Raw genomic sequence first — 19106 nt, forward strand, 5'->3', positions numbered from 1 at the left:
CACTAATGTAAACAACAACAAAAACTCATATGACATTAAAAGAGAGACAGATTGTTGAGGATTGCACTGGACAATGTCTGAAAATTGGAGAGCTTAAAGGTTGATGACAGGGTAGTATGCAAGACAGAGATTGCTACTAAAACATCATGCACAAGTTAATAAAAGTGAAAAGCTTAGTGCATTGTACGTAACAGAGGCAACAGGGAGGATGGCGAAAAATAGACAAATCAGAAAATGAAAGATGCAGGAAACTAAAATGGAGTGAAGAAAGGAGTAGTTACTGTGAATAAATGCTGAGATGGAAGGCACTGACGTAAATTAAAGCCAGATGGGTAGCGAGAACCAAGGACATTTTGCAGTGGTAATTCCCACCTTCCGAGTTCTGAGAAACTGGTGTCTAGGGGAAGAATTCACACTAACTACTACTTTATTCTCTCCGTTTTAGTTTCCTACATCTTTCATTTTCTGACTTGTCTGTTTTCCACCAGCCCCTCTCTCACCTGTGTTGCATACAATTCACTTAGCGTTTCACTCTTATTAACTCGTGTACAATGTTTTAGTAGTGATTTCTGTCTTGTGTATTACACTGTCTTCCACCTTTAAGCGCTCGTGTTTTCAAATCTCTTCCAGTGCAGTCCCCAACAATCAGTCTCTCCTTCTCATCCTGTCCAGTAAATCTCCTCTGACACGCGGTTCTGGGTGACTTTTCTCAACTGCAGCCCTTTACCTAAACCTCTCCAATCCTTTTCCTTCATCCCCCTTCCTTTCACTCCAACGCTTCTGCCAAACGAAGTAGCCACTGGCTCCAAAAGCTTGTAAAAGTTAAACTTTTTATGTCTGTGTTCCCCTGCCACCGCTTGGTGAGTAGATTTTTTACCTATCCGTTTCTATTCTTTTACATATGCTTAATGAAATGATATCACAGTAATCTATTTAGAAATGGTAAACCTGCAGTGTAATGAATATGACATGAAAAGTGAAAATTCACCCCATTCTGACACAAATTCTTAATTTGTCACGACATATTCAGTACATAAGATATGTCCAGCTAGCTACATCATGTGTTCTGTCACTATTTCAGAAGGTGATTTTGTGCATTATCTTTGCAACACCCTGTCATTTGTGATCTGGTCTTGGAGAGACAGGCCAAGGATTCTCCTAATGCAACATGTTTAGAAAAGAGTGATTTGTTTAGTTATGTTCAGTGTAGATATCCGGATTTTGCAGCCTTATAAAAATCAGTAATCTTGTTAAGTTTGTAATTGATCAGTGACAGCCTTAGTATCATCATGAGGCAGTATTATCCTGCTACTTTAATTGCAGGGCTTCCTTTACAGCATATCCACGAGACAAGGTACTGGCTGATCACACATATAATGATACAGTTTTCAGGAGCATGTTATTTTCAGTATTTTTGCACAAATGAATGTATTTCATTATTTTAACTGCCAGAACTTCATTGTGGGCTCAGGGATTACTACTATGTCATTGACAATGTTGCTCCTCTAACTATAATTTCAGTGGAACTTCACTTTTATGTTCACCGATTTTATGCTTTTTGCCATTCTATGCTATACATTTGTAGCCCCTGTGAGAAACCCAAAAAGATCAATGCTAAAAATTCTCCAATTTTACATTTCTTCCTAGTAATTTTTACCTCAATTCTAAGTTCTTACTTGCCATCTTGCTTGACTTCATCCTGTTTTCTTCCTACTGACATTTGATATGATTGAACAAGTTATAAACAATGTAGGAAACGATAAATTGCAATCAGTAATCTGGAGGGGAAGGGGAAAGGGATAGTAGTGTATGGATGGGAAGAGAGATGAATGCTGTCTGGTGGAGCGTGCAGGTGCAGCACAGAAGGGTGTGGGACTGGGAGGTGGGAAAATAAGGAGAGGAGCAAGGAAAGATGGGCAGATGCATTGGCAGAGAGCTGAAAATAAACAGGGAGGGAAATGAGAATGGGAGGGATATGATAGAACTTAGGGGGTGGAAACTGTTAGGTGGAGGGTGCAGGGAGAGTATTTTACCATAGGTTGAGGCCAGGATATTTATGGGAGCGGAAAATATGTCATAAGGATAACTCCCATCTGCACAGTTCAGAAAAGTTGGTGGTGGAGAGAATCCAGGCGGCTCAAACAGTTCTGGCTCGAGTTGCTGGAGTTGGTGGTCATGTGTGTGTGAGGTACACTTGCTTTTTGTGTGTGTGTGTGTGTGTGTGTGTGTGTGTGTGTGTGTGTGTGTGTGTGTGTGTGTGTGAGAGAGAGAGAGAGAGAGAGAGAGAGAGAGAGAGAGAGAGAGAGAGAGATGAAGTGGCCCAGCCAACACCTTTTCTTGTGTCACTTATAACTCAGTCTCATCCTTTTGCATGTCCGATATACTGTATTCAGCAACAATACCAGTCATCAAACTTTTAAATTCAAACAGTCTTGAAGAATATGCTCTGTCATAATCGAGGAAACAGTGTTCATTTCCGGCTAGTGAACTCTTATTGGCTAGTGACTTGTTAAGTCACCCAATAGCCTGCGCAGCCACCACAACACTCTAACACGTGTAAAATTAATCTCACCTACTGGATGTGTGGTGAGGGGGAGTGGCCGTTCAACGATGGGAGTGCAGGTAGGGGTGAAAGCATTTTGTGAAGTGCTGAAAATATACTGTTCATGAAGATGATGTGCTAGACAGAGATGTCGCATGGAAATGGAAGAAAGGTTTTGCGGCAGCACATTTTAAAGACTTTTGTGTTCAAGTCTGACACGATTTTGTTGCAACAACTACTACACTACTCACTTATATACTTCGCACCAAAGATTGGCAGCATTGATAGAGGGAATAGAGAAAAACTGTAGCACCTGAGCTTTCGTACATATTTACATTTTACTGTGCACCAAAGATTGGCAGCAGTGATAGAGGGCATGAAGTGAAACTGTAGCACCTGAGCTTTCTTACAAATTTACATTTTACACAGTGTACAGAAATTCATTGAGCCGACTTCTAATAAGCTTGTAACGTCAGTTTGGGAAGTGAACTCATTTTTTCGCATCTCTGTTTCTCTTTTCTAGACTAAAATAACACTTTAACGGTGGTGAGCATATGAAGTGCAGCTCGTAAGAAAAGCAGTAAATAATAACAGCAATTGCAACAAAGTTTATCTTTAATCAGATGTCTGCATTTATGCTTATGGTTTAACCACTTAGCTGCTGTGATGTTTTCAGTTTAATTCAATATGTTCATCAATTTTTGCCTTTTTCTGGGTGAGCACAAAGGATTATCTCTCAAAAATGTGTGGTTTGAACGTATAATTTGTGGTCACAGCATGTCTGAAAATAGCTTAATTACTTTGTACCCAGATACCAGTTTCAATTATTTGATTAGTTTGTACTTGCTGTTACACATCTGTGATTTTTTTAAGAACTGGTGAAATCAAATTACCACAAATTATTGTATAACTGTTGTATAGTACATTTAATTTCCTTCAATTAGACAGATTTTATACAAAGTGTTGGAGAGGATTGCAATATTTAATCACATACATTTTGCTTGTATTTTGTGGGGTTCTTAACACTTTCCTCAATTCTGCATTTTCTCAGTTTTACTTTTCTTTAAGTCTGGACTACATGAAAACATAAAATAGGGGTTTCACTGTAAATATAAAATTTTCTGCACAATCACCTCTTCACATGATTGTTTTTGTTGCAAAGCAATATGGTGATGTATGTTTCTGACAGACAAAAACTATTTGCCATACCAATATTTGAACATCCACCCTTGCCTGGCAATGTTGTGTTTTTACTTTCTAGCTATGCCTCACCACCCATGTCAGAGTTAACAACTGCTTCCATCTTGGACCCCTCAGGGGACTCAGCATTTATGTGCTGGGTACGGGCTTGGCGACCCCGGGGTTCCTGAGCTGGGGACTGGTAAGCGCCGCCCGTCCCCTGTCACCGTAACCTCTGAGCATGCTTCAGCGACCACCGTGCGGCGCGGCGGTGGAACGTTGTGTGTCTCAGGGAATGGGGATCTTGGCTTGACCGCCCGGATCGTGAGGATGGAATAAACCTCTATAAAAAACCCCTCAATCTCAAGGTGTGCTGCGCGCTGATGAGATGCATGGCTGTTGAGGTGGAACAGTCGATAGCGGGCAACCTCTGGGGAACCTGCCGCACCTCAGTTGTATAAGGCTTACCCAGGCATGCGGGGCTCTGTCTGGGCTGACGTTTCGTTCCCTAGCTGCTCGTGGGACGCACATGGCAACCACGTATTTCCCTTCACCAACTTCGCAATCAGTCAAGCGCATGAGGGAGGCTAGTCCTCCAGATATGCATATGGAAAAGAGTAACAGGGCTCATGGAGTCGTAAATGACAATGTTTTCATCGTGATTAAGAGGACGGAGGGCTCATTTGAAAAAGTGTCTCCTTTCTACATACATAAAGGTTTAGAAGGACTCGCAGGTACACTGAAATCTATCAAACGCCTGAGGAATGGTACCCTGTTAGTTGAGACTACTAGGGCATCGCAAGTGGAGCTGCTTCGGAAGTCACCCAAGTTAGGCGAGTATGATATCACTGTCGAGTTGCACAATTCCCTCAACTCCAGTAAAGGCGTTGTCACCTGCCGTGATTTAATGGATATCGATGTCGACGAGCTGAAGCAAGAATGGGCAACACAGGGGATTGTAGACGTGGAACAAAGGACACGTAGAAATAATGGCGTCACGGAGAAATCTGCCACTTTCATTGTGACTTTCAATTCGCCTGTCTTACCTGAATACGTTCTGGCTGGTTTCCTCAGACTTAGGGTTCGGCCTTATATACCTAACCCTATGCGCTGTTTCAAATGTCAGCGATTTGGCCATACGACAATGAGTTGTGGGGGTGAACCAACCTGCGGTATCTGTGGCAAGGCAGCTCATGAAGCTGGGACCAACTGCACATCTCCAGCGCTGTGTATAAACTGCTCTGGGAGCCATCCCGTCTGGAGCAGAGACTGCCCCGTCTTTGCGGAAGAACGAAAAATTCAGGAGATCAAGGTGACAAAGAGGCTACCTTATGTGGAAGCCAAAAAAGAGTACAGGGCTACAAAACCCACTGTCTTCGCCACGTCCTATGCCTCCTTGGTGCACAACCGTGCGTCGCGAGTCGACGCTTCGACGCAGACCATGTCCAGCGTCGCAGTATCCTCCTCCAATACCTGTACCTGTGTTTGTACCTGCCAGAGCACTCCCACTAACGATATCGCTATTCAGGCTGCTCCGCCTGCACCCACCGCTATTGCAGAGACGGCTCCAGTGAAACCTTCGAAGGCCCTCCAGAAACAGAGTGCCTCTCCACTTCCCGCATCCCCAGCTTCCACAAAGAAAACGGGACCAGGGAAAGGGGCACGGCGTTTGACGTCACGCCTGCCAAAGGCACCATCGGATGTCGTCATGGCATCCCTGACTGATGAGGAGGACATCGTCATGGATTTTGATACCTCTTCCCCAGAACCTGGCAGCCCCTCTGCTGCCACTCGCTCTACAAGTGCCTCACCAGCGCGGCACAAAGACAGGGGGAAATCTAAACCGAAACGTTGATATGGCTCCCATACTTCAGTGGAATCTGAATGGAGTCAGACCTCGCCTTGCAGAATTGCGGCTGTTAGTACAGGCAAACCCCATTTGCATCTCTTTGCAAGAGACCCATTTTAAAGAGACTGACACGCCTGTGCTTACGGGATATCGCATGTACAGGCAAGACGACCTGACTGGTAATAGGGCTCAGGGTGGGGTGGCAGTGTTCATTAAGGACACATTCCACTCCTCACCTGTGCCCTTAACCACGACGCTACAAGCGGTTGCAGCTCGGATCCTGGCCCAGGTTCATGTTACAGTGTGCTCCGTCTATTTACCACCCGCTGCGCTCATTGACAGTGAAGCCCTCGCACGGCTCATTGCTCAGCTACCCCGTCCCTTTCTCCTTTTAGGAGACTTTAATGCTCATAATGCATTATGGGGTTCCAACAAAACCTGCCCCAGAGGCCAGATGATTGAGCAGTTGCTCAGTACTTCCGACGTCATACTGCTGAACACAGGTCAGGCCACGCATTTTAGCACCGCTTCAGGTTCGTCTTCTGCCATAGACCTCTCTATTTGTTCGCCTGTGCTTGCGGACATTGCTCAGTGGGTCGTCGACGACGACCTTCATGGCAGCGACCATTACCCTATCTGGCTCCATCTGCCAGTTGAAATGGGTCGTGTCGCACAGCCGCCGAAATGGTTGTTCCGGAAGGGAAACTGGACGCTCTACCGGCAGTTGGCTGTTTTTGAACGGTGTGAAGGCGTCCAGGATTGGGTGGATCACATTACGGCTGTGATGCACCATGCCGCTGATGTATCCATACCAAAGTCAAAGGGAACACCTGCGAGGCAGCCTGTCCCTTGGTGGAATGACGACTGTCGTACCGCCATCAGAGACAGGCGGGCGGCTTTGAGGAGATTCCGTCGGTGCCCCACTGCTGCGCATCTGACAACTTTCCGGATAGCACGGGCGCAGGCGAGGAAAATCGTTCAGGAGAGTAAACGGAGGTCTTGGCGTGAGTTCCTGCACTCCATCAATAGGTCCACATCTTCAAGCAAAGTATGGGAAGCCATTAGGAGGATCTCAAGGCGATACTCTCGACCGCCACTAGCCGCTATACGTGAGCGGGGGTGTCTCCTAACATCTCCGAGAGACATCGCCCGGGCGTTGGCAGAATCTTTTCAAACTATTACGGCCGATTCTAGCCAGGACCCCGAATTTCTGCGCTATCGGGGTACACAGGAGAGGGCTGGTTTTGATTTCCGTTCCCAGAACACTGAGGAATACAACCAGCCTTTCTCTTTGTGGGAGTTGGACTCTGCACTGTCCATATCTCGGGATACCGCACCTGGTCCAGACCTGATATCGTATAGCATGCTGCAGCAGTTGGATCTGCGGTCAAAGGAAGTCCTCCTTCAACTTTTTAATGCAATCTGGAAGACCGGCGACTTTCCTAGTTCGTGGAAAGAATCGATTTTAATTCCGCTTTTAAAACCAGGGAAGGATCGGACCGAACCCAGCAGCTACCGTAGCATTAGTCTCACGAGCTGCGTCGGAAAGACATTTGAGCGTATGGTCAATAGGCGCCTGGTGTGGGTTCTCGAATCTAGATCCTTACTTACCCGCTGCCAGTGTGGATTCAGGAGGTATCATTCCACCCTAGATAACCTGATCCTACTCGAAACAGCAATACAAGATGCTTTCCTCCGTAAGCAACACCTTATCGGGGTTTTCTTCGACCTGGAGAAGGCGTACGATACTACCTGGAGGCATACCATTTTGCGGCAGCTTTATGAGTGGGGTTTCCGTGGGCGTTTACCCACACTCATCCGATCCTTTCTGTCAGACAGGTATTTTATGTATAAGGTTGGGAATGTCCTGTCTGACCGTTTTAAGCAGGAGAACGGTGTCCCTCAAGGAAGTGTCCTCAGTGTGACAGCTTTCGCAATTGCCATCAATAGTATTGCGTCCACGGTGCGCCGGCCCGTGCAGTGCTCCTTGTTTGTGGACGATTTCTCCATTTTCTGTGCGTCTTCCTCCGTCACAGCTGCTACACGCCAATTACAGCTGACACTCGTGCGATTGGAGAAGTGGTCTAAGACCACGGGCTTTAAATTCTCTTTGGAGAAGACCATTTGTGTAGATTTTAACCGTTCCCGTTCTCTTTTTAACCTCCCTGTTTTAAAACTAGGAGACACTGTTCTCCCCTTTATGGAAAACGTGAAATATCTCGGGCTTATTTTTGATGAGAAGCTCACATGGTTGCCACACTTAAAGGATCTAAAGGTCCGCTGTTTCAAGGCTTTAAACGTCCTTAGATGCGTCAGTCATAGATCCTGGGGCGCTGACAGGGCACGTCTGCTCCAACTTTATAAGGCCTTTGTGCGACCTCGACTGGAATACGGATGTCAAGCTTATGGCTCTGCAAGACCTTCCTACCTCAAAATGTTGGATGTGATTCACCATGAGGGTATTAGGCTTTCAACAGGGGCTTATCGCACGAGTCCGGTTGCTAGTCTGTGTGTCGAGGCGGGAGAGCCTCCGCTGTCCATTCGGCGTCTTCTCCTCGTGGTACGGCACGCGTACAGGACCAGGTCCACTCCTCTTTCATTGGCGTCCGACACTTTTTCCCAGCCGGCACTGGCACGTCTCTTCCGCCACCGTCCGGCAGCGACAAAGCCGTTTGGCATCCGTGCAAAGGAGAGTCTCGAGTCGGTACACCTGGAGGGCATTAAGGTCCTCCACCAGGGATGGAGTAGGGGATCTCCCTGGCGACTACAAAGGCCAAGATTACTTCTTGATCTGGCTGCTTACAGGAAGTATTGTACCCCGGACCACCTTTTTAAAATTAAACTTACTGAGATTTTAGAACGCCATTCCGATTTTACTCCTGTTTACACGGATGGTTCTAAACAGGGGGATTTTATGGGCTGCTCTGCTGTGTTTCCCCATACTGTCCATCGGATAGGGCTCCCAGAGCAGTTCTCAGTTTACTACGCAGAACTGTTTGCCATTCTGCACGCATTAGAGCATATGCGCCAACATCGTGGCACGAAATTCATTATCTGCTCCGATTCCCAAAGTGCTCTACACGCTCTTCAACAAATGTACCCTGCAGATCGGATGGTGCAAGAGGTGCAGGACGCACTCCTGCTCTTGCAACAGCAGGGTAAGGATGTGATTTTCTGCTGGGTTCCAGGGCACGTAGGGATTCCTGGAAATGAACTTGCAGATGCGGCTGCCAAGGAGGCTTGCTCCATCCCACCTCCTGCTCGCTGTTCCGTCCCCCTGCAGGCCATTATGTCTTTCGTGACTCGGAAGGTCATGCGTTGGTGGGAGGCTCAGTGGCTGGACGTGAGGGATAATAAGTTGCGAGCGGTGAAGGATTCTGTCCGACCGTGGCTCACCTCCTTCCGACAACGACACGCTGAGGAAGTCGCCCTTACACGGCTTAGAATAGGACATTGTCCTTTGACTCATGGTTTTCTGTTACGTCGTGAGGAGCCACCAACGTGTCAGACATGTGGGGCACAGCTGTCGATACGGCATATTTTAACTGAGTGTGTTTTATATGCAGGTTTGAGGGAAGATTTCAGTTTCCCACCGGACCTACCCTCTCTTTTAACTAATAATGAGGCGAGTGTCACTAGAGTTTTACGTTTTTGTGTGTTGTCTGGCCTTCTTCCCAAAATATTGGGATTGAAGTCTTAATGTGCTGTCCAGTGGTTTGGTCACCCATTATTTGTAAGTGGTCACTCAGCCGCCGTTACTTATTTTTCCCTGTTTGTACTGCTATTTTATTTTTAGTTTTCTCTCCCTGTTTTGATGTGCTGTGTCCAATCTTGCAATTTGAACAATACCACTTCTCTCACGATTCGGCTCTGAATTGAACTTTTGGGAACGGGCGCTGATAACCTCGCTGTTGTGCGCCCTAAAACACTAATCATCATCATCATCATCCATCTTGGACAGCTTTCAGGAAAACTCTGAACTTACGTGCTATGTGTTGAATATAACTTTGTAGATTCAGTAAATGAAGATACCTTCAAACCTCTTCTATACCTCTCATTTTGTCTCCAACTTTGGTGCTGCAGCTGATGATATGGAGGTTGAAAACTCAGAAACAATTACCAGTTTTTGAAATGAAATCTTTTGCTCTCAGTGGAGAATTCACTGTTCTTAAATAATCTTAGTACTTAAATTTACATACCAGAATGTGATTTAAACCATTATACTTGTCTTATTGAGAGGATTTTTCCATATATGAGGCTGTTATATAAATTATAGACATAGTTTGACAACTTTCCTTAACTTGTCTTCCCCAGTTTTCACTTTATGTGAAATACATATGTAGTTCACTAATCTCAGCTGCAATGCTTTGACCCAATTTCGGAGTTGTATATGCAATGCAATGTCAAAAGGCTTAATACTATAGAATCACTGCAGATGCCTCAACGGTGAGTCCTAAAGCACAGCTTAATTATGACTAGGTTATTTGTAGGTCAGTAATGTCTTATTTCCAGTGTGGGGCCACATTATAGCAATATTTGACCAGTGAATATTTTTCGTAGTGATATTGCAAGATTACAAGCCCTATCAAGCAACAGGTGTTATAGCTGAAATACCAGTATCAGTCTCTGTTTACTGAGGTGCAAACTTATTACTATTTGTCTCTACTGTTATTTCAATCAAGCCACCTAAGAACTATATGGCCAGTGCAATTTGATCAAAATAAACATTATACTCCAGCTAAAACTACTTAGTGATCTACATTTCTTTAGTTGAGTGGTAGTGACCAGTCACCATCCAATTGTAATTCTTCCTTGAGCACCACTTGCTTACTTTGTTGCCTGTTTTGTAGGTTGCATGCAGCACCGTGTGAAGTGTGCCTGGCTGCCCACTGGAACACTACTCCCACCACTACAATCTGTCAATCACAATGTAATTTTAATCAAGTATAGGTCAGATATATGTTGTTAAATACTAACTTTGTTAAGCAGGGACAGTCAGCTTTCCCTTGTGATTGTGAAGGTGATAAAGAGAGAGAGAGAGAGAGAGAGAGAGAGAGAGAGAGAGAGAGAGAGAGAGAGAGTGTGTGTGTGTGTGTGTGTGTGTGTGTGTGTGTGTGTGTGTGTTTTTTTTTCCACCCCCCCCCCCCCCCAAGGCCCAATTGCTTGCAAAACTAAAACCACAATGAAAATCCAAGGAAGCTTTGCGCAGATGTATTTTACAGTGTCTCTAATTGGTTTGTCGATTGCAGCATATCACACTTTTCACTTCTGAGTATACAGTGAGCACATAAAACTGCCTAGAACAAGTGTGAAGTGCATGCTGTCATTCAGTTTATTCATGCTATGGGATTCTGCCTGACTTGATGCAGCCCACATAACGTAACTGTCATGCGCAACAGTGAAGTGTGGGAATAGTGCAACAACTTTGAAGTTGAACTTACAGATGCTCTTGACACAAACGGTCAGGAAAGGAAGCAGGTGTCAACTGATGATCTTGTTCAGCAAGTAGATCAGGCAGTTCGAGAAAATCGTCCAAGAAGAATGATTCAGAACAAGCGAAGAGGAATGTTTTATCAGGCAGTGTCCTCCTTCATGACAATGCTCAGCCGCAAACTGCAGTGATTTCGAAGGGAAATGTTTGGTCACTTACCATATGTCACTTTGATTTTCATCTCTGTGATCAGGAACCGCTAGCTATAAAGACAGCATTTTGGCACAGACAAGAAGCTGCAGACCAATATGAATAATTGAGAGAAAGCATGGATGGTGAGCACATATCTCCACATATCTCAATCCTCAACTGTCTCCTTTCCCCCATCTTGCCCTGACCCTTTTCTCACCTGTTATTCTCCACTCCATTCCTCCCCCATCCCAGCATTATTCTCTATTTGATGTGCATTTCCCTTTCTTCTTTCTTTCCCTCATGGCTCCGAAATTTGTTCCAAAATAACGTTGCATAGACATCGCTCAAGAACTGCTGAATGAAATCAGCACTGATCCAGAACATCTAAAGAAGCTCTTAACAGGTGACAAAACATGGCTACACTGGTATGACATGGGAAACTAGGCTTAGTCTTCTCAGTGGATCCTGCCTGAAGAGACAAGACTGAAAAAAATCACCTGTGAAGGTTTTCTCACTGTTTTCTGTGATTACAGTGGGATGCTGCATCATGAGTTCCTGCCTTACAGTCATACAGTCAATGAGGTTTGCTACCTGGAAAGTATACACCATTTGTATGAAGCAATGTGAAAAAACCGATTGGAATTGTGGCAAAATCACTGATGTAAATTCCATCATGATAATGCTCATGCTCACACCTTAGTGCTTGTTCATGATTTTTTGGCAAATAAGCTAAACCATTCTGTTGCCTCAGCCACTGTATTTGCCAGATATGTCCCCCTGTGATTTGTTTCTGTTCCTGAAGCAGAAGGGAACCACGAAAGGTCATCATTTTGCCACTGTTGATTTTGATGAATAAATAAAACTTCTTTAACAAAAATTCCCATTCCTTTTTCGTCACATCTGATATATTATATTCAACAACTGTAAAAACTCACAGATAGTACATTGTTTGGATAAACTTTTAGTGTTGAAAGCACATTTTTATGTATGTGTCACACATAGTTATAGCTGCAAGAATAATTTTTATGATCACAGCAGCTTATTTAGGCAAAATGTATGAGAAACTACACTTTAATGACTGTACATGATATAGAATTATAAGGCAGTTATGATCAATACATTTTGCTGTATGTAGGTAAATTGTATGTGCACATGTTGCTGCCATTTGAAATGCTAATTTCTGTCTTGTGACAGCCAGAGCGAGAGCACCAGCAGCAGCGAGTACTGTTTGTATAAAGCGTTTTTGTACTTATTTGCTGCGCTTAGCTTTTAAATAGTTTTTCTGGGAAAACCTAGCGTAGTTTTCGCGTCTCGTATTTCAGTGAGTGTTTCTTGATTATCAGAGTAGCTCATCAGAAGATTATCTTGGGAATTTGTCACCGTATAGAGTAGGGTAAACATAGTCATGTGTAGGGACTGTGGTTGTTGTGAGCGGACGCAAGGAGAATTGGCCACTCTTCGGGGGCAGGTGAAGGCTTTGTCTGTTAGGCTCATCGAGCTCGAGGCGCAGGCGTCGGCTCGTAGTGGCGTTGGGGCAACTATGGTGAGACCTATGCCTACTTCGGTGGCCTTGGAATCACATGGAACCCCTGATGTCGCTGCGTCTTCCGGCAGTGAGCATCTTACCGGTCAGCTATCACTCCAGGGTGAATGGCGGACAGTGGTGGGCTCGCGCGTGCCTGGCCGAAAGGCGAAGGTGGGATCTGGCCGCGTGGCAGCTGCCTTACCCCTTTCCAGCAGGTACGGGGTGCTTCCTAGTGGTGATGACATCGTTTCCGAGCCGCCACAGGATGCCTCGCCTGTTGGGCCAGTGGCCGATTCTCCGGCAAGGTCCCGACAGTCACAGAGGGCGGGCCTATTAGTTATAGGGAGCTCCAACGTTAGGCGGGTTATGGAGCCCCTCAGGAAAATAGCGGGTAGGTCGGGGAAGAATGCCAGTGTGCACTCGGTGTGCTTGCCGGGGGGTCTCGTCCGTAATGTGGAGGAGGCCCTTCCGGCAGCTATTGAACGCACTGGGTGTGACCGGCTGCAGATAGTAGCACATGTCGGAACGAATGACGCCTGCCGCTTGGGTTCTGAGGCCATCCTTGGTTCCTTCCGGCGGCTGGCTGATTTGGTGAAGACAACCAGCATCGCACGCGGAGTGCAAGCTGAGCTTAATATCTGCAGCATAGTGCCCAGAGTCGATCGCGGTCCTCTGGTTTGGAGCCATGTGGAGGGTCTAAACCAGAGGCTCAGACGACTCTGCGACTATAATGGTTGCAAATTCATCGACCTCCGTTATTGGGTGGAGAACTGTAGGGCCCCCCTAGACAGGTCAGGCGTGCACTACACACCGGAAGCAGCTACTAGGGTAGCAGAGTACGTGTGGCATGCACACGGGGGTTTTTTAGGTTAGAGGGACCCCCCCTTGGGCGAAACGATAAAATACCTGACGGCTTACCAGAGAGGACATTATCATCGTTGATAAAGAACGTCCGTCCTCAGAGACCAAAAACAGGAAAAGTTAACGTAATATTGGTAAACTGCAGGAGTATCCAGGGCAAGGTTCCTGAATTAGTATCTCTTATTGAAGGAAATAGTGCGCATATAGTATTAGGAACGGAAAGTTGGTTAAAACCGGAAGTGAACAGTAACGAAATCCTAGACACAGAATGGAATATATACCGCAAGGATAGGATAAACGCCAATGGTGGAGGAGTATTTATAGCAGTAAAGAATTCAATAATATCCAGTGAAGTTATTAGCGAATGCGAATGTGAAATAATCTGGGTTAAGTTAAGTATCAAAAGGTGGGTCAGATATGATAGTCGGATGCTTCTATAGACCACCTGCATCAGCAACCGTAGTAGTTGAGCGCCTCAGAGAGAACCTGCAGAACGTCGTGAAGAAGTTTCGTGATCATACTATTGTAATAGGGGGAGACTTCAATCTACCAGGTATAGAATGGGATAGTCACACAATCAGAACTGGAGCCAGGGACAGAGACTCTTGTGACATTATCCTGACTGCCTTGTCCGAGAATTACTTCGAGCAGATAGTTAGAGAACCAACTCGTGAAGCTAACGTTTTAGACCTCATAGCAACAAATAGACCGGAACTTTTTGACTCCGTGAATGTAGAAGAGGGTATCAGTGATCATAAGTCAGTGGTTGCATCAATGACTACAAGTGTAATAAGAAATGCCAAGAAAGGAAGGAAAATATATTTGCTTAACAAGAGTGATAGGGCACAAATCGCAGAATATCTGAGTGACCACCATCAAACGTTCATTTCTGAGGAAGAGGATGTGGAACAAAAATGGAAAAAATTCAGAAACATCGTCCAGTACGCCTTAGATAAGTTCGTACCGACTAAGGTCCAAAGCGAGGGGCAAGATCCACCGTGGTATAACAATCATGTACGAAAGGTACTACGGAAACAAAGAAAGCTTCATCATAGGTTTAAGAGTAGTCGAATCATAGCTGATAAGGAAAAGCTGAACGAAGCAAAAAAGAGCGTAAAGAGAGCAATGAGAGAAGCATTCAACGAATTCGAACATAAAACATTGGCAAACAATCTAAACGAGAACCCTAAAAAGTTTTGGTCATATGTAAAATCGGTAAGCGGATCTAAATCCCCTATTCAGTCACTCGTTGACCACGATGGCACCGAAACAGAGGACGACCGAAGAAAGGCAGAAATACTGAATTCAGTGTTCCGAAACTGTTTCACTGCGGAAAATCGTAACACGGTCCCTGACTTCAGCCGTCGCACGGACGCCAAAATGGAAAATATTGAAATAAACGATATCGGAATTGAAAAACAACTGCTATCACTTAGTAGCGGAAAAGCATCCGGACCAGACGAGATACCCTTAAGATTCTACAGTGATTATGCTAAAGAACTTGCCCCCTTTCTATCAGCAAGTTATCGTAGATCGCTGGAAGAACGTAAAGTACCTAGCGACTGGAAGAAAGCGCAGGTCGTTCCCATTTTCAAGAAGGGTCATAAATCAGATGCGAATAATTATAGGCCTATTTCGCTTACGTCAATCTGTTGTAGAATAATGGAACATGTTTTGTGTTCTCGTATTATGACGTTCTTAGATAATACAAATCTCCTTCATCATAACCAACATGGATTCCGCAAACAGAGATCATGTGAAACTCAGCTCGCCCTATTTGCCCAAGAAATTCACAGTGCCGTAGACACTGGCGAGCAGATTGATGCCGTATTCCTGGACTTCAGGAAGGCATTTGATACGGTTCCGCACTTACGTTTAGTGAAAAAAATACGAGCTTACGGAATATCGGACCAGGTTTGTGATTGGATTCAGGATTTCCTAGAAGAAAGAACACAACATGTCATTCTTAACGGTTCAAAATCTGCAGATGTAGAGGTAATTTCGGGAGTACCGCAGGGAAGCGTGATAGGACCTTTATTGTTTACAATATACATAAATGACTTAGTTGACAACATCGGTAGCTCCGTGAGGCTATTTGCAGATGACACGGTTGTCTACAAGAAAGTAGCAACATCAGAAGACTCGTACGTACTCCAGGAGGACCTGCAGAGGATTAATGCGACAGCTGGCAGCTTTCCCTAAACGTAGATAAATGTAATATAATGCGCTTACATAGGGGCAGAAATCCATTCCAGTACGATTATGCCATAGGTGGTAAATCATTGGAAGCGGTAACGACCGTAAAATACTTAGGAGTTACTATCCGGAGCGATCTGAAGTGGAATGATCACATAAAACAAATAGTGGGAAAAGCAGGCGCCAGGTTGAGATTCATAGGAAGAATTCTAAGAAAATGTGACTCATCGACGAAAGAAGTAGCTTACAAAACGCTTGTTCGTCCGATTCTTGAGTATTGCTCATCAGTATGGGACCCTTACCAGGTTGGATTAATAGAAGAGATAGACATGATCCAGCGAAAAGCAGCGCGATTCGTCATGGGGACATTTAGTCAGCGCGAGAGCGTTACGGAGATGCTGAACAAGCTCCAGTGGCGGACACTTCAAGAAAGGCGTTACGCAATACGGAGAGGTTTATTATCGAAATTACGAGAGAGCACATTCTGGGAAGAGATGGGCAACATATTACTACCGCCCACATATATCTCGCGTAATGATCACAACGAAAAGATCCGAGAAATTAGAGCAAATACGGAGACTTACAAGCAGTCGTTCTTCCCACGCACAATTCGTGAATGGAACAGGGAAGGGGGGATCAGATAGTGGTACAATAAGTACCCTCCGCCACACACCGTAAGGTGGCTCGCGGAGTATAGATGTAGATGTAGATGTAGATGTAGATGTAAACTTGTACATATTGAAGCAGTATTTTGCAGTTTTATGTATTGTGTTTGCTGCCTTAAAGGACGCTCTATGTCATCTTATATCTACATGACTAGATAACTAAAAGTAACATATTCCCCATAACTGCTACCTCATGATTAGCAGCTGTATTTCCATGTGGACTTTTGAGCTGAATTTGCAGTTGGAACCCCACCCCACTGTGGCAGAAATTTTATTGCAACTGACATTAAATTTAGTTTCACAATTTTTAAGTTTGGTGGGTGAGTTTTTACTGTTGTTAATTGGTAATGCATATGTAATACTTGCCATTTTTGTGACTTGATTTGACAGGATCTTTTGATGACAGTAGCCAAACCATGTCGTGGAATAACATAATAAATAAATAAAACATCAAATGAATGAAAGAATTCAATCCATTATTGACAACATAATATAACTGGATAGATAAAAAATCTACTCACCAAGCATTGTGGCAGAACACACACATGAAAGAAGGTTATAATTAGGCAAGCTTTTGGAGACATTGGCTCTTTCTTCAGGCTGAAGGAGAAGGAAGAGAGGTGAAGGAAAAGGACTGGAGTGGTCTAGGAAAAGGAAGTAGATCTCGGGAAATTCACCCAGAACCGTGGGTCAGGGGAACTTATCAGACAGGATGATAAGCTCTTAGTTTTTCCTTCTCATCCTGTCTGATAAGTGTCCCTCGACCCATGGTTCTTGGTGAATTTACTGGAATCTACCCCTTCTCCTTGACCTTTCAAGTCCTTTTCCGTCACCCCTGTTCCTTCCCCTTTAGCTCTTCTGCCTGAAGAAGGAGCCACTGTCTCTGAAAGCTTGATTGATTGTAACCTTTTTTGTTGTGTTCTGACACCGCCTGGTAAGTAGATTTTTTATCTATCCGATTAAGTGATTGAGAGAGTATTATTCACAAATGTTTGCATGTCATTTCCTAGCTCTTGTTTGTTGAGAATAGCTATGCAGCAAATAGCTCCATGTGAGTGGAAAAGTACATAGTCATTTCTGTTTACAAACCAGCATCAGTTTTATCAACCACAGATGCTTTCCTAACCTTCATAAACTCTTCTGCTTAGGGGACAGTAATAACCCAATTTATAATAAACTAAAAACATAGAAGTAATTGTCATAGTAAATTGTAACACTATTATTTGGCATTCATGTTAGGAGCCAGTGCCCAGCATCATGATATAGACATAAACATGTTATTTCCATGCACAGCATCTGAAGATGAAACTGGAAAAGTTCGGAAATTAATTAATGGGAGAAAAAGAAGAACAAAAGATTGGTTGCCATTTTCTATGTTAAAATATCAATTTGCACTGTATTTTGGAATCCACATTAAACTATAGTTCGCCGTATAACTGGTGGTCAATTCATAGTTTGGAGGAAGGCAGCAGTTCTAATAGGACCACGCCTAAAAATCACTGTGGTGTTCAAACCAATTTTTGAGTTGGTGACACCTTTACTTACTTACTCTGTAAAGTCGTAGTTTCTAAACATTCCTAGGGGATAAACTTAAACAGATAAATAATAGTTGTAATTGATTGTTAGCGTATTTTACTAAAGCTGCCTGCAAAGGCTGCTTCTATCTGTTAATATATAATTTGACTCACTTCACATCTTTGAAGGGATGGGATTTTGGGGCACAGCTCATTTGTTAGAGCTCACAGCTTGTTCTAAGATTCTACAAGAAATGGATGTCAAAGATATTGGATGTTAGTATTGTGAGTTACTTCTGCTACCCTTCTTGTAGATGGATGTGACCTGTGCTTTCTTCCAACTTCTGGGCACAGCTTTTTTGTTTATCTCTATTCAGATATTTCAGTATCAAGTTGCAGGGCTTAGCGGTTCTTCAGTGAACTGCTGTGATATGCCTTATCTGAATTATGATTGTGTGCTTGTCTTCTGCCTTGGTAGATATGAAATATAGGTCAGTTGCGTTCTGTACAAACGTATCAAAATTTGTATCTCAGAGAGTTGTTCATGAGACACCATCTACAAATATATTTTATACACCGCATTATAGTTTAGTTTCTACTTAATATTCTAATAATGAGTTTCATAAAAATTGTAGTATGTTTTTATTTGTTTTTCAAATACTTGTTTCTTGTATTTTCAGGAGATCTATGTGAAAGGGTACAATGTCATAATGATACATGCCAGAATGGAGGAAAATGTATGGTTATTGCCAATGAAACTGCTTGCTACTGTCCTCCTGGGTATTCTGGATCCCAGTGCCAGTTAAAGGTAATTTCAATCATATTAAAAGTTCCTTTACAGTTGCCAAAACAGGAATCACTGGAGCAAGGCTAATGGACATGCAAATTTATAAATGCAGATGAATCTACATCTACATACTCCGCTAGCCACCAAGTGGTGTGTGGCAGAGAGCGCTATTCACACCAAAGTCATATCACCCCCCCCCCCCCCCCCCCCTCCCCTGTTCCACTCGCGGATCCCACGAGGGAAAAACAACTGTCTCAGTACAAGCTCTAATTTCCCTTGTCTTTGAATGTTGTTCTTTGCGCGATTTGAAAGTCGGTGGTAATAAAGTATGCTCTACATCCTCGGCGAAGATCTGATTTTGGAAT

The 19106-nt window shown here is 44.1% G+C and overlaps 1 protein-coding gene across 1 annotated transcript in view; it reads left to right on the forward strand.

Annotated features, from left to right (window-relative positions):
* LOC124795845 overlaps window positions 1-19106 on the forward strand; it is a 923569-nt gene that overhangs the window by 886080 nt on the left and 18383 nt on the right. Inside the window, exon 13 of the mRNA XM_047259927.1 lies at window positions 18635-18762. Coding sequence (XP_047115883.1) covers window positions 18635-18762 — 128 coding nt within the window. The remainder of the gene's footprint in view (window positions 1-18634; window positions 18763-19106) is intronic.

The sequence above is a fragment of the Schistocerca piceifrons genome, chromosome 4 (genome assembly GCF_021461385.2).
Source record: "Schistocerca piceifrons isolate TAMUIC-IGC-003096 chromosome 4, iqSchPice1.1, whole genome shotgun sequence".
Lineage (NCBI taxonomy): Eukaryota > Metazoa > Arthropoda > Insecta > Orthoptera > Acrididae > Schistocerca > Schistocerca piceifrons.